Source organism: Ochotona curzoniae, unplaced genomic scaffold (assembly GCF_017591425.1).
Source record: "Ochotona curzoniae isolate NIBS_2020 unplaced genomic scaffold, NIBS_Ocur_1.0 contig_883, whole genome shotgun sequence".
In the NCBI taxonomy this organism is placed as follows: Eukaryota; Metazoa; Chordata; class Mammalia; order Lagomorpha; family Ochotonidae; genus Ochotona; species Ochotona curzoniae.
In genome coordinates this window covers 26,816,833-26,829,255 of record NW_024466599.1, presented here as the reverse complement: position 1 = coordinate 26,829,255, position 12,423 = coordinate 26,816,833, and the positions used below count along the sequence as shown (strand labels likewise).

The window sequence follows — 12,423 nt, the reverse complement described above, 5'->3', positions numbered from 1 at the left end:
GTCAGGATATGAACTGGTTCACTCCTTAAATGTCTGTAATTGCTGAGGCTAATACCAGGTCAAAGCTAGAAGATGGGAATTCAAGTCTGTTCTCCCACGTGGATGGCAGGAATTCAATCACTGGAACCATTGCTTGCTGTTTATCATGCTGCACAATAGCAGGAAGCTAGATTCATGAATGGAGCCAGGATTAAGACCTAGGTTCTGCAATATGGGATGTGGCAGCTTAACCACTAGGTCAAACACCCAACCCAGCGGCTCTTTTCAAATTCATCTCTTTTCCTTCTTAGTTACTGAAACTAGATTCTGTTCAGATATGTTCTAATAAGTTAGTATGAGTTTATTTCTGGTGAAAAATATTTTGAAATCTATGCATAGTTTTTTTTCCGTATCTATTTTCCATGAACTTTGTGATGATCTCACACATGAAACCTCTAGAGATGTTAGCAGGCTGTGGACTTCATCTTCGAGGCCATGAGGTTGGTCTTAGTGAGCCAGCAGGACAAGGTCGCCTTTCAGGAACAGTCTGCAGCTATTCTGTCTTCTGCAAGGTCAAGTAGCCTGAGTAGCAAGTGAAATAACCGAAGAACATTAGTAAGGTCCTAATGGTTCACTTTGTGTGAAATTCCCTGGGATAAGTGTAATATTCCATATATAACACCATCCTTCAAGAAAAAGTTGATTCGCAAACTTTTAGCTGTCATTGACTATATGATTTGGTGAGAACTGCAGTGTAACAAGGTATGGCTGAGCGTGTAATGAGGCTGTCCTGATTATTTAGAGGGGTATTATGAAGGGTTGGGCAGTTACTTATCTTAATACCCTATTTGAGGGCCCGGCGGCGTGGCCTAGCGGCTAAAGTCCTCACCTTGAACGCGCTGAGATCCCATATGGGTGCCGGTTCTAATCCTGGCAGCTCCACTTCCCATCCAGCTCCCTGCTTGTGGCCTGGGAAAACAGTCGAGGATGGCCCAATACTTTGGGACCCTGCACCCGTGTGGGAGACCCGGAAGAGGTCCCTGGTTCCTGACTTCGGATCGACACAGTACTGTCCATTGCAGCTCACTTGGGGAGTGAATCATCAGACAGAAGATCTTCCTCTCTGTCTCTCCTCCTCTCTGTATATATGACTTTGTAATAAAAATAAATAAATCTTTAAAAACCATACCCTATTTGAGAAACTGCCAATAAGCCAGAAAATCCCAATACTCTAGACACTGAATTAAAAATATTATATTTTGGGGGGGGATCAAGACCTCATTAGAAATAACTATACTGATCGTTCAACCCGTGGATGCCAACTTGTCTGTTGAAGATACACTGATTGAAGAGACTAAGTAGAAAATTTTGTTACAACAAACAAACATTTATTGAACCTTTAGCATGCTCTAATTGTGAATCCTTAAGCCCCTGTCATCCACCAGAGTATTCTTTGATACTGCTCATAGTTCCTGGAGGAAGTCTTTGGAGTGGTGCTTACTGGGACAAGTTGTTACACAAAGGCCAAAACATAGTTGGTTCTGCATCTTTCACAACCAGGAGGCGTCATTTGTGTCAATCTGCACATTCTTCTGATTCTTCAGAGACTGAGAGAAACATGCATAGCCTTGTGGGCTCCGCAGACCCATGGGGAGACCCAAGTGGCTCTAGCTGGTAGCTGCAGTGTTGGAGCAGCTGTCAGAGGTCAAGTGGGTAAGACCAGTTTGACTGACTTAGTATGTGAATTAGCCGTTATAAAAGACATGATGGGGGAAATGGCTCAGTTTGATTAACTGATCTCTATAGATCAAAGCTTGAAATATTGAGTATATGTGTGTGTGCACACCTGTTCACGCCTGTCCATGCATGTGAGATACTGAACAGGAAATTCAAGCTTTGTACATCACTGCTGACTGAGCTCATTTAAAACGTCATTTATTATAATTGGGAAATATTAAAATAAAACAGCTTCAAAGAAATGGAAGTAACTCTAATTTCAGTGTATTTTCTACCAAATGTTTTCCTGGCATATTTTCAGGCTGCTGAGGTAAATTTCCTTTGCATTCACACTAAAGATGTTCTGTAATAACTTTTAGTGTTAAAATACTCTAGTATCATTGTATTCTTTAATGTGGCTAACCTCTTTCTCATTGTTTGGCATTGTGTTATACTGTTAGGAACATTTGTGAATGATCATAGGTAAGGTTTTCTTTTTTAGGATTTTTCATTGACATGAAATGATGAGATTAAAGTCAGTGCATTTTAAATTCTTTAAATATATCTCAAATGTTTGAGCCAAAACATTGTCATTGCAAGGCAATATTGCAGCACTGAATGTTTCCTGAAAGAAGAAAAAAAGTTCTCACTAGTGTGACTGTGAGACAATTATTCACATACTGTCATCACTATTTGGTTTTCTTCTTTTTGTTCTCTTCCACCAATAATTTATTCATGTTTATTGCTTATGTTTTCTAGTTTTCAGCTACATTATTGAAACTGCTTTATGTAAATCTTCACAAATAAATAAAATGCTCACTGAGTTTCATTTTGTGGATTTATTTAAACATTTTATTTAAAGAAATGTTCTGAAGTCTATAATATATTCATAGGAAAAGTATAAATTATACATTTTCATAGGTGATTCTGGACTGACATAGCAAATAGATTCTCCAAATAACATGATTGGTTTTATAGTGTTACTAATTTGATGTTTTCTGCAGAAAGGTGTTTTCTTCAATTCAATTCTGAGTACACTGCCCTTACATCAAAATAAAGATATAACAGGAAAATAAAAACACACATCTGATTAAATTTTAGTAGACCACATCTGATTTGTTGAAGAGCAAGTTCTTTTATTTACCTCTTCAAGGAAGTCATTATATTTTTCACTTCTGTCTGTGCTGCCTGATCCTATAAAGAAAATACAAACACACAATTAAACTTCACACATACTGTGAAAAATACTTTGAAAGACACATTTGTGAAAGTACAGGCAGTTTTTGAAATAGCATTACAAAGAAATTGCAGACTTCCTTGGAGCAGGCCGTGATCCAGTCTATGAGAATACGGATAATGTGCGGAGCAGTTGCTAGGTTCTTCCTTCAATGGGTCAGGAGGTGTGTGCTTCCGGCAGAAGAAAGTCTTGCACGTAAGCTGACACAGTAACTCCACCAGCATGGTATCAACATTAGTCTTTTCTTTTTCAATCATAGTAAGTGAAGAAGTCTTAACCCTAGCCGCAGGATTTGAAGAAACGTGAACTATCTGAATATTTTAGCTGAGAGAGCACATAGTGTAACCTCAAATGAAAAGTCAACTGCTTGATTGTATTTCATTCCCTGTTTTTTCTATTGTTAGAGACCAGTTCATCCTCATGAAACTTATTAATTGAACAATGCTAAGTAGACCGTCCTTACAGATCTTTGGCTGGTTTTGAAGATTTTGCTGCATGGATTTTATTATGGAAATCTTCCTTCATCCACAGGTCTTTCCCTCATCAGCTGGGAAGTAGAGCTAATGCTCCCAGGGAGACCAGAGTATTGCTGTTCTCCAATAGCTTTGTAAAAAATTTGTTCAAGAAGTGCCAGCAGAGGCCACTCTTCTTGTGTACAGCCCAGTTACCTCTTTGAAGACCATCATTTTCTGGGATTGCACTGTCAAGAACTCGGGCACCATTTGTCTTTCTCTATATTCTCAGCAAGGGACAGTCTGGACATTGGGCCACACAAAAAAAGCATAACCCAAATAGATGGACTCCCCAAGAGAGCCCACATGGATACTGAGGTACTCTGGAGCTCAGAGCTGCTGCTTCTCTCTATAAATGACCAATGAATTGTATTTTAATAAGCTATCACTCTTCAAGCAAGTTGGAAAAGTTTAAACCAGTGGTTTCAATTCCTAGTTTCCTTTAGAACACCTAAGAATGATTGATCTCAAATGGATGTTGTAAAATCAGTTATTTTAATAAATAAGTAAGAAAATGGAGATCTAGGGTATAAGATCAACTTAAAGTAAACATTACACACTGGGAGTCTCAAGAAATAATGTATTTTAAAATGCATTTACTTATTTTAATTTTATTTGAAATGCAAAGAGAGAGATGGAGCAAGAGAAAGCAAACACTTGGGCAAGTCCAGGGCAATGCTAGGAACTCAACATCTAGGTCTCCCATGCAGGTGACAGGAACCCAAGCACATAAACCATCACTTGCTGCTTCCCCAGGAGCACATTACTGAGAAGCTAGACTAGGAAGTGAAGCCAGGACTCAAATTCAGCCACTCCAATGCGGATGTGTGCATCCTAAGAAATATCATAACCACTGAGCAAAATGTCCATCCTTAAAAAATACATTTTGAGTAAATAACAAAAAGAGCCAACTGAGTAGAAATAAGAGGCTGTAAACAGAGTAACACTCCACTTCTAAAATTCATGAAAATATGTTTAGACAGAGGGAAGACATCCTATAACTGCCTTGTTAATATTCTTTAAAAGTTTATAAGGAAGAATAAACTCTCCAGGTATGGACAGTGCACACAAGATATAATTCAATCCAGAAACAAGAGGCAAATAAGGATTTCTAACAAATGAGACAGCATTACTGGATTTCAGGAAGTGAAATCCTTTGAGCCACAACCTTCTGATCAACAGGAAGGCAGGGTGAAGACTTTTTACAGACTCTATGTTACATAATTGTATCAAATTATGTGTGCTAAATATATCTGAAAGCAAGTGTATTAAATTACTTAATCTACTTTTTTTTTTAAAAGATTTTATTTTTATTGGAAAGGCAGATATGCAGAAAGGAGAGACAGAGAGGAAACTCTTCTATCCGATGGTTCACTCCCCAAGTGAGTGCAACGGCCGATGCTATGCCAATCCAAAGCCAGGAACCTCTTCCTGGTCTCCCACGCGGGTGCAGGGTCCCAAAGCTTTGGGCCATCCTCGACTGCTTTCCCGGGCCACAGGCACGGAGCTGGATGGGAAGCGGGGCTGCCAGGATTAGAACCGGCGCCCATATGGGATCCCGGGCGTGTTTAAGGCGAGGACCTTAACCACTGCGCCACGGCGTCGGGCCCTACTTAATCTACTTCTTAGATTACAAGCGCAGTTTACTTAATGCATTAAGTAGGACAGAATATGTAAAGCAGGATGAGGATTCTGTTTCTTGGAGTAGCTACCCGTGAGAGCAATGATATGATTCACAAGGAACATCCAACATGGAAATACATCTCAGGACATCACTCAACAGGTACATCCAAAGACAATCATGGTGAACATGAAGAAGTATTGACTTTCCAGGACTCCCTGAGGCCACTTCCTTTGGACAATTCTGGTACATTGTCTGCATTATCCTATGGGAGTCTGTTTGTCCTAGAAATGTGGCTATTGTCATGTCAAAATATTAAATTAAAAATACAGGGTAGTAAGAGCATATTAGTATATCCCCAGTGTAAAACAAAGCATTACATAAAGCTTTTGCTATTTGAACTTTGTCAGTAGACTCCAAGTCAATGAACTCGACGACTGCCTCCAGGCAAACCACTTTGAGGTTGCCAATGCAGTCATTATTTCATGCGGCAATCATTCTCACACTGTCTAAAACATAGGGACTCTTTTTATTTAGAAAAAAAAAAGGTGGGGGAGTTTCCCAGGACTTGAGATTGTCTTCTAGGGCCAAGAAAAGTCCACATGAATAATTAAAAAGACTGTACTTTCAAGTCTCAGCAAAATAAATCTGTGAACATACCTGACTCTGGGCTCCAGAGACCACAAGGCTGACACTCCCAATACCAAGGAACAGAATGATGAGCCTAAAGGTCCCTGGAAGGGCACAGAAGATGGGTCCTTCTGTGCCAGCGAGGCAGCAGAAGTGACCAGAGCCACATGAAAGAAGGAAACATGCTACGCACTCACACGAGCGTGAGAAGACTGATGGCCAGGTTGTCTTCAGTGTGATTAGTGCTGCCAGACATTGTGGAAATGAACGCACTGGTCACTGCCACACAGAAACAGGAAGCACTGCCCACCACCACTCCATCCTATTTTTCTCCTGGAAACATAGTCCTCAGAATACCTTCGCCACTAAACAAACAACCTACTTAAAACTGTGATTGAATATATACCTCTGAAAATCAAGATATTGGGGGCAACATTTGCTCATGCTGCTTCCATGATTACAGAAAACTTGCACAATGCCCAAATGTCTTAGTTGTATTTATTTTGAGTCCTATTCACTATAACTAGACATACCATCCTTTTTTTGTTTGTTTGTTTAAGATTTATTTTATTTTGGGCCCAGTGCCATGACCTAGCAGCTAAAGTCCTCGCCTTCAACATGCCAAGATCCCATACGGGCACCGGTTCTAATTTTTTTTTAAGATCTATTTATTTTTATTGCAAAGTTAGACATATATAGAGAGGAGCAGAGACAGAGGAAGATTTCCATCTGATGATTCACTCCCCAAGTGACTGCAATAGCCGCAGCTGAGCCGATCTGAAGCCAGGAGGCAGGAGCTTCTTCCAGGTTTGCCATGGTTGCAGTGCCCCAGGCTTTAGGCCATCATCAACTGCTTTCCCAGGTCATAAGCAGGGGGCTGGATGGAAGCGGGGGTGCTGGGATTAGAACCAGTGCATATATGGGATCCTGGTGCGTTCAAAGCGAGGACTTTAGCTATTAGGTTACCACGCTGTGTCCACACCATTCTTTTTATTTGCATGGTACTAATGTTTTGATTCTTTCTATCAATTTTCTTGAGTGTGTATTATAAGCTAGGTGGTACAGCCAGCACTAGGAATAGAATGGAAAATGAGAGAGACCACTTTGCTACTTTCATGGAACAAGCATAGATAACCATACACAACCTTGCTAAATGGTATGAAGGAAAAGTATGAAGGGCTTTCTTGCTGGGGCTATCGGGAAAGTCTTTCTGCATGAAATAACATTGACAGTAAGGCCTGAAGCATTGAAAGGACAAAGCCAAGTAAGAAATTGGAGGAGTTGTGGGGAGAGTGTCAGAAGGTAGGGACAACAAAGGACAGGGAGGAACAGATACAAAGGAGGGAGAGAGGGACGTACGCAGCCCAGAAGACAGGTAAGAGTGAGATCACGGCTTTGAAGGACACGCTAACATGTTTGGACTTCATCCTAATAGCAGAAGGTTTTAGGCAAGAATGTGACATGTTGGGATTTATGTTTATCATTTCTTTTAACTACTATTAAGAGGCAAGGGGACTGTGAGACCAGCCGGCAGGCTCTCACAACTCCATGTCCCAATGAAAGCAGAGGATACTCTGCCTTGAGGATCAGCAATGGAGAAAAGAGAGTGGCAGTTGATGTTTAGTCCTAGTGACTGGGTGTATGTGTGGATTGGGACAGGGGGAGAAGGCAGCATGAAGCATATTGTCCAGGTCACCCAGTCAGATGGATATAGGAAGCATTTACTAAATGGAAAGTTGGAAGAAGCAGAGATGCCAAGCCCTGGAGACCATTAATTACATTTAGGACTGAGAGTTGGACGTCTGAGATATGCCCAAGTAGGAATGTCACATAAGAAGTTGGCTTATCAAGGCTTGTTTTCAGAAGAAGATCAAGAGATGCAAATCTGAGGGTTTCTGCAAATCTGAGGGTTTCTAGTTACCAACTGAAGCCATGGAGGACAGGTCTGAGGGAAGGGAGGAGAGAAAGAAGGGAAGAAGACAAAATACTTGCAGATAAAGACTAAACCCTGAGGAAGCTCAATATTTAGCCCCCCTGGTTCCTGCTATGACAGGAGGTGGACTGAGTAGGGTTGGCTCATGGACCCACTGGTAAGCGTGTAACCTGGCATTGGGAGAGGTTCTGATGGAGGAGCCTGGGCAACTCCTCTGGCAGGACACAGACCCGACAGGTCAGCGCAAGAAACATGATAGGAAACAGCCCAGAAAAGGCCATGGAAAGCTACCCACTGGCATACACTTGGCAGACGTGGGGGCAAGACCAGGCTGAATCTGTCCACGTCATCCACTGGCAAATCCAGGCACCAGTGTGGGTTGACCCAGGTTCGGTCGCAACAAAGACTAGTGCACAATATGGAATGCCGAGGTGAGGTTGCCTGTACCGGAGGGGACCGCAGCGTCCAACCAGCCTGAGAACGAGAAAGGAAGTAGGCAGAGCCAGCAGGGGAATAAGGGAGGGTTCCTTTGCAGGATAGCTACTTCCGCAGGAGAGCATGGGCTGGGATGGGGGCAGACCAGGATAGGCAGAGCTACCACACCTGTGTGCCTCATGTGGACTAGATCAGGGAAAAGCCGGGCTCGGCGGATTATTCCTACTGGTGCAAACAGAATTAAAGTGGGCGAGGTTTGGTTGGGCAGCATCAACTGGAATCTGGGAGTGGAAGAGGCCTGGGAGGGTAATAGTGGGCTCATCCCTCTTGGGTTACCACTTCCACGGGAGGACATAAAACTAAACAGTGGCTGGGGTGGAATGGGGCGTGGGACAGACTGGATTACTGCTACACTTACTGGCAAACCAGGGTAGGGGCGGTCCTGGTGGGGGTTATTGTGGGTCGCTCCAACTAGGCTGCAGCTCCCACTGGTTTAGGTGAGGGCCAAATATGTGCTGGGCAGAACCAGACTGGACCGCAACACCCATTGGTTCCAGTGGAAGTCGGGAGTGAAAACAGAACCAACCCAGCAATTACAACCACCAGCTGATTGGAGCGATGGACGGTGCCTGGCCCTGTACTTGTTAGCACATACAAGAAGTTTCTTTGGAGATCTTCCTAATCTAAATGCTGGACTCAGAACCCTAACGAAGAAAAGAGAGAAGACAGAACAGGTCAACCAACCATCTCAGCTATGATGGACTATGTCAATCAGTGGATTTTTCAAAGACCTCATAGTGCTTGGAGTGGCAAGATTGACAGCGATTCATAACTGTTGCAATATCAAAACCACTCGAGCAAGAACCTCAGAGCATGCCCTACACCCGGGACTTGGGGAGGGTGGGAAATTGGGTGGGCCTTCTCCCTTAATACCCCCCTTTTAAACATGAAGGTAACAATATGGAAAACATACTAGTATTATCCACTTTCCTGTAGCCCTTGAACCTTCTTACTCTAACTAAGTATGTAAAGAATGTCAAAATAAATTTTATTAAAAAAAAAAATATTTAGCCCCCCTGGACAGTTCAAGATCTCATACCTAAACATGTGCATGTAACATCATTGCATGTTCTTTTTCATCATCATATTGTACTTTAACCTTAATTCTAGTAAGAATGCACAGATCCTCATGTTAAAAACATCACACACAATCCAAACTGACATCATTCAGGAGAGATATTAAAGATGATCTGGTCCCTATTAACAACATGGCTTAAGCAATCAGAGGGACAAAATCTGTTTCTTGCTGGAAAAAAAAAAATGTCACACAAAACTCTTTCCTCTGGAGAAGACTGCTGAGACTGTGCTGCTTTGCACCTGCTTTTAGCTGCTGGAGACAACTGAGAGATCAAAGTTCAAGAAACAGACAACCCCCGTTGGAAATAAAACATCCAGAAGATACATATTCAGAGCCTGAGAACTTGTTCAAGTGGTTTAGAAGAGAAAGAAAAAAGCCTGCCCAGTCCTCACAAGAGACACATGAATCTGAAGTTCTGTGGCAGAACTTATTTTACTTCTGCCTCTGTCCACGACCCATGCTTGCTCATGCCTCCAGAGTAGAGATCTTCCAAAGTCCACCTCTCTTGCCACCTGATTTCTTACTGGAGAAAACAGTTCCCCCTTCTTCCAAATTTCTGTAACTAAAAGTTTTATGTCTCAGTTTTCATGTCTCTCCTGTGGATATACTCCAACATCATGCTTTCTGCCATTCTTAAAGCCCTAGACAGCAATGGACTAGCATATTTGTTTATATTGCAGACTACAACAGAAATTGGACTATGTGCTGTCTGCTGTTGCTACAGTCTTTCTTTCTGCTAAGATGTACAGGTTGATAACATTTGGCAGCATAGAAAGGGAGCAGGAAAATAATTGCCTTTTTCCTTTTGTTCTTGCAATACTGGGAGTACAGACTGAACAGTTAATGGTGTGAATGTCTAAAATTTACAGAAACTCCAAAGCCCAATATCCAGAAACCCAAATTGTTGAATAAATGGGCAAAAATCATCCTTTTTTAAAAAAAACTTTGGCAGCTGTCTCAAAACCAAGAAAATGTTAATACATATTTTAAATCTTTTAGTCTGTAATCATGGTCTTGGCAAGTCACACCCTGCTTTGAGCTGGGTGAGCAACCACTTGGACACTCACCTTGTTCTAAACAGGGCAACCCGTCTAGCTGGTTTGCTGCTTGCATTGTTTAGTCACCGGCTCCTCAGAATTACGCTCTTCCTCCTGCTTCTCAGAGAGGCTTGTTCCATTGCCTGCTATCTTACACCTAACAAGCATCAGGATATCTTAACTGCTAGCACAGGATTTGTACATGCCATGAACATTCAAGGGTTCTCCTGGTGACAGGATATCTTACAGATATATCAAAATTTTAAACTTCACAGGATATGCAGAAATCCAACTCAAAATATTTTAGTATAAAAGAAAACTCCATCATGGGAGCAAAGGGTGAAGGGTAGCTGCCAAGGACTAGCGGGTGGAGGATATGGAGGATGCTCGCCAAAGCTGTCAGATGAGGAAGTTCTGGAGATCTAATGTGCAGTAAGTGGCTAGAGCTAATTACATGGGATAGAACACTGAGGTTTTCTAAGACCGTATATATAAGCATTCTCAAGCAACAAAAGATGAGCATGTGTAGTGACAAATGTGTTAATTAACTTGATTGTGGTACCCATTTCATAATGCACATACTTGTCAAAAGCTTGAGGGTAAACACTTTATATATTGTATATGTAACTTTTATTGGCCAACTATACATCAATAAAGCTGGAAAAGGTAAAAAATGAATTTAAAAATTTTATTATAAAGAAAACTGAATGTATGTAGGCCAGTTGCTAGTACGGGAATCTGGAGTGGTGCAGATGAGAGCATGCGTGGTCACTGTTAGGACTTACCTCTTTTGTAACACTAGGAAGCAATAACGCCAAATCACAGAACTTCAATGCATTCTGATTTTGGTTAAGATCAGTATAGCACTAGAAGTAAAAAATAACAAATATTATGTGGAATCATATTTTTCTGTGTTGGATTCTAAGTTATCTTAAAATGTTGGTCTTTATTACCTTTGCCAAGTACATGTAATTAGGCAGAGAGAAACCAGGGTGTAATTCTTCAGCCTGATTTATGAGAAAACAGACAAGAAAATAACATGGCAAAAATCAAGCAATATTAACTACGAGCAAAGAGGATATATTTAGAAATAAGTAAATAGTATTAACCCAAATTTTTCTTAGAACCTAGTGTATAGTTAATTCACATTTGAATCATTTTACCAGCTTAAGTATCTTTTGGATGAAAATACAGTTTTTGGAATTAGTCATTAATCACTATGGAGGCAAGGTTTCCAAAGCAATAAGATCTTTTAGGGTTTTAAGAATTGTTTATATCATCAGTTTTCTTTACTCTCCTCCCCCCTCCCCTTTTTTTTTAATTTTCTTCTTTCCTTTGAAGGACAAAAGCAAATAATGACAAACTCCCTAGAGCCAAGTCCTTTACACTTCACAGTCTGTTTAGGAAATAAGAGCAGGAAGCAAGACTTGAACTCAACAGCAAGTATATTCCACAAGGCTAATATCTGATTTCCTACGATTTCAATACATTTCATATGTGAATAAATACCTGAAGTGTCACAAGCCTGGTGGTGTTAAAGGAAAGACAGGTTCTTGAAATAACCCATCCAAGTAGTGGATCTCCAGAGCAAGATGAAGATACTTTATACACCATCTACTTGTCTTTTCTGTTGCAATTCTTTTCCTTTATTTCTGGGAAACAACAATGCTTTCCAGTCTATGGTGTTGCTGTGGAGGAGCTCTTCCTGGAACCCAAATTACCCTTGACTGTACAGGCAGCTTTTGGTGTTGTGAGGGCAGAGGCAAGTATGTTGCTACCCTGACTTCAGCCCCAAACTCAGAGGGCTGCAGAACCCAAAGAAATACACTTTTAAAAAGTTACAAAAATATATTTACTTTATATGAATACTTCAGACATTTCCTACATTAGAAGCATAAGTTTCTCCTTTCTAATTTTGTTCTCAACTTTTGTCTCATTCTCCATGACATTTCACCAAGTGTAGGCAAGCTGAAAATAGATCACTGGTTTTTGAAACAAAAAAAACTTAAAATATGACCATTTTATACAAGAGTCAAAAACTTTTCTTCCCTTTCCCAAGATATTATAGACTTGTACCGTATATAAACATCAACTTTAAGTGGATGAAGGATCTAATTTTATGACCTGATACTATCAAATTAACTAGTTTGCATGACATAGGCGTAGGCAAACATTTCTTGGAAAA

At 40.9% G+C, this 12,423-nt stretch overlaps 1 protein-coding gene across 4 annotated transcripts in view; it reads right to left on the bottom strand.

The window, feature by feature from the left end:
- Positions 1-2,524: 2,524 nt before the first annotated feature.
- The window catches only part of RMDN2 (regulator of microtubule dynamics 2), a 45,481-nt gene continuing 35,582 nt past the window's right edge, over positions 2,525-12,423 (bottom strand). For 2 of the 4 annotated variants that reach the window (XM_040993093.1, XM_040993096.1), the window contains exons 8-10: positions 11,192-11,245; positions 11,024-11,104; positions 2,525-2,889 (exon numbers count right to left, since the gene is read on the bottom strand). In XM_040993093.1, the coding sequence (XP_040849027.1) occupies positions 2,836-2,889; positions 11,024-11,104; positions 11,192-11,245 (189 nt within the window). In that variant the 3' untranslated portion in view covers positions 2,525-2,835. Of the gene's footprint in view, positions 2,890-11,023; positions 11,105-11,191; positions 11,246-11,826; positions 11,944-12,423 lie in introns of those variants that run through there. The other 2 variants (XM_040993094.1, XM_040993095.1) reach the window with 2 other exon arrangements.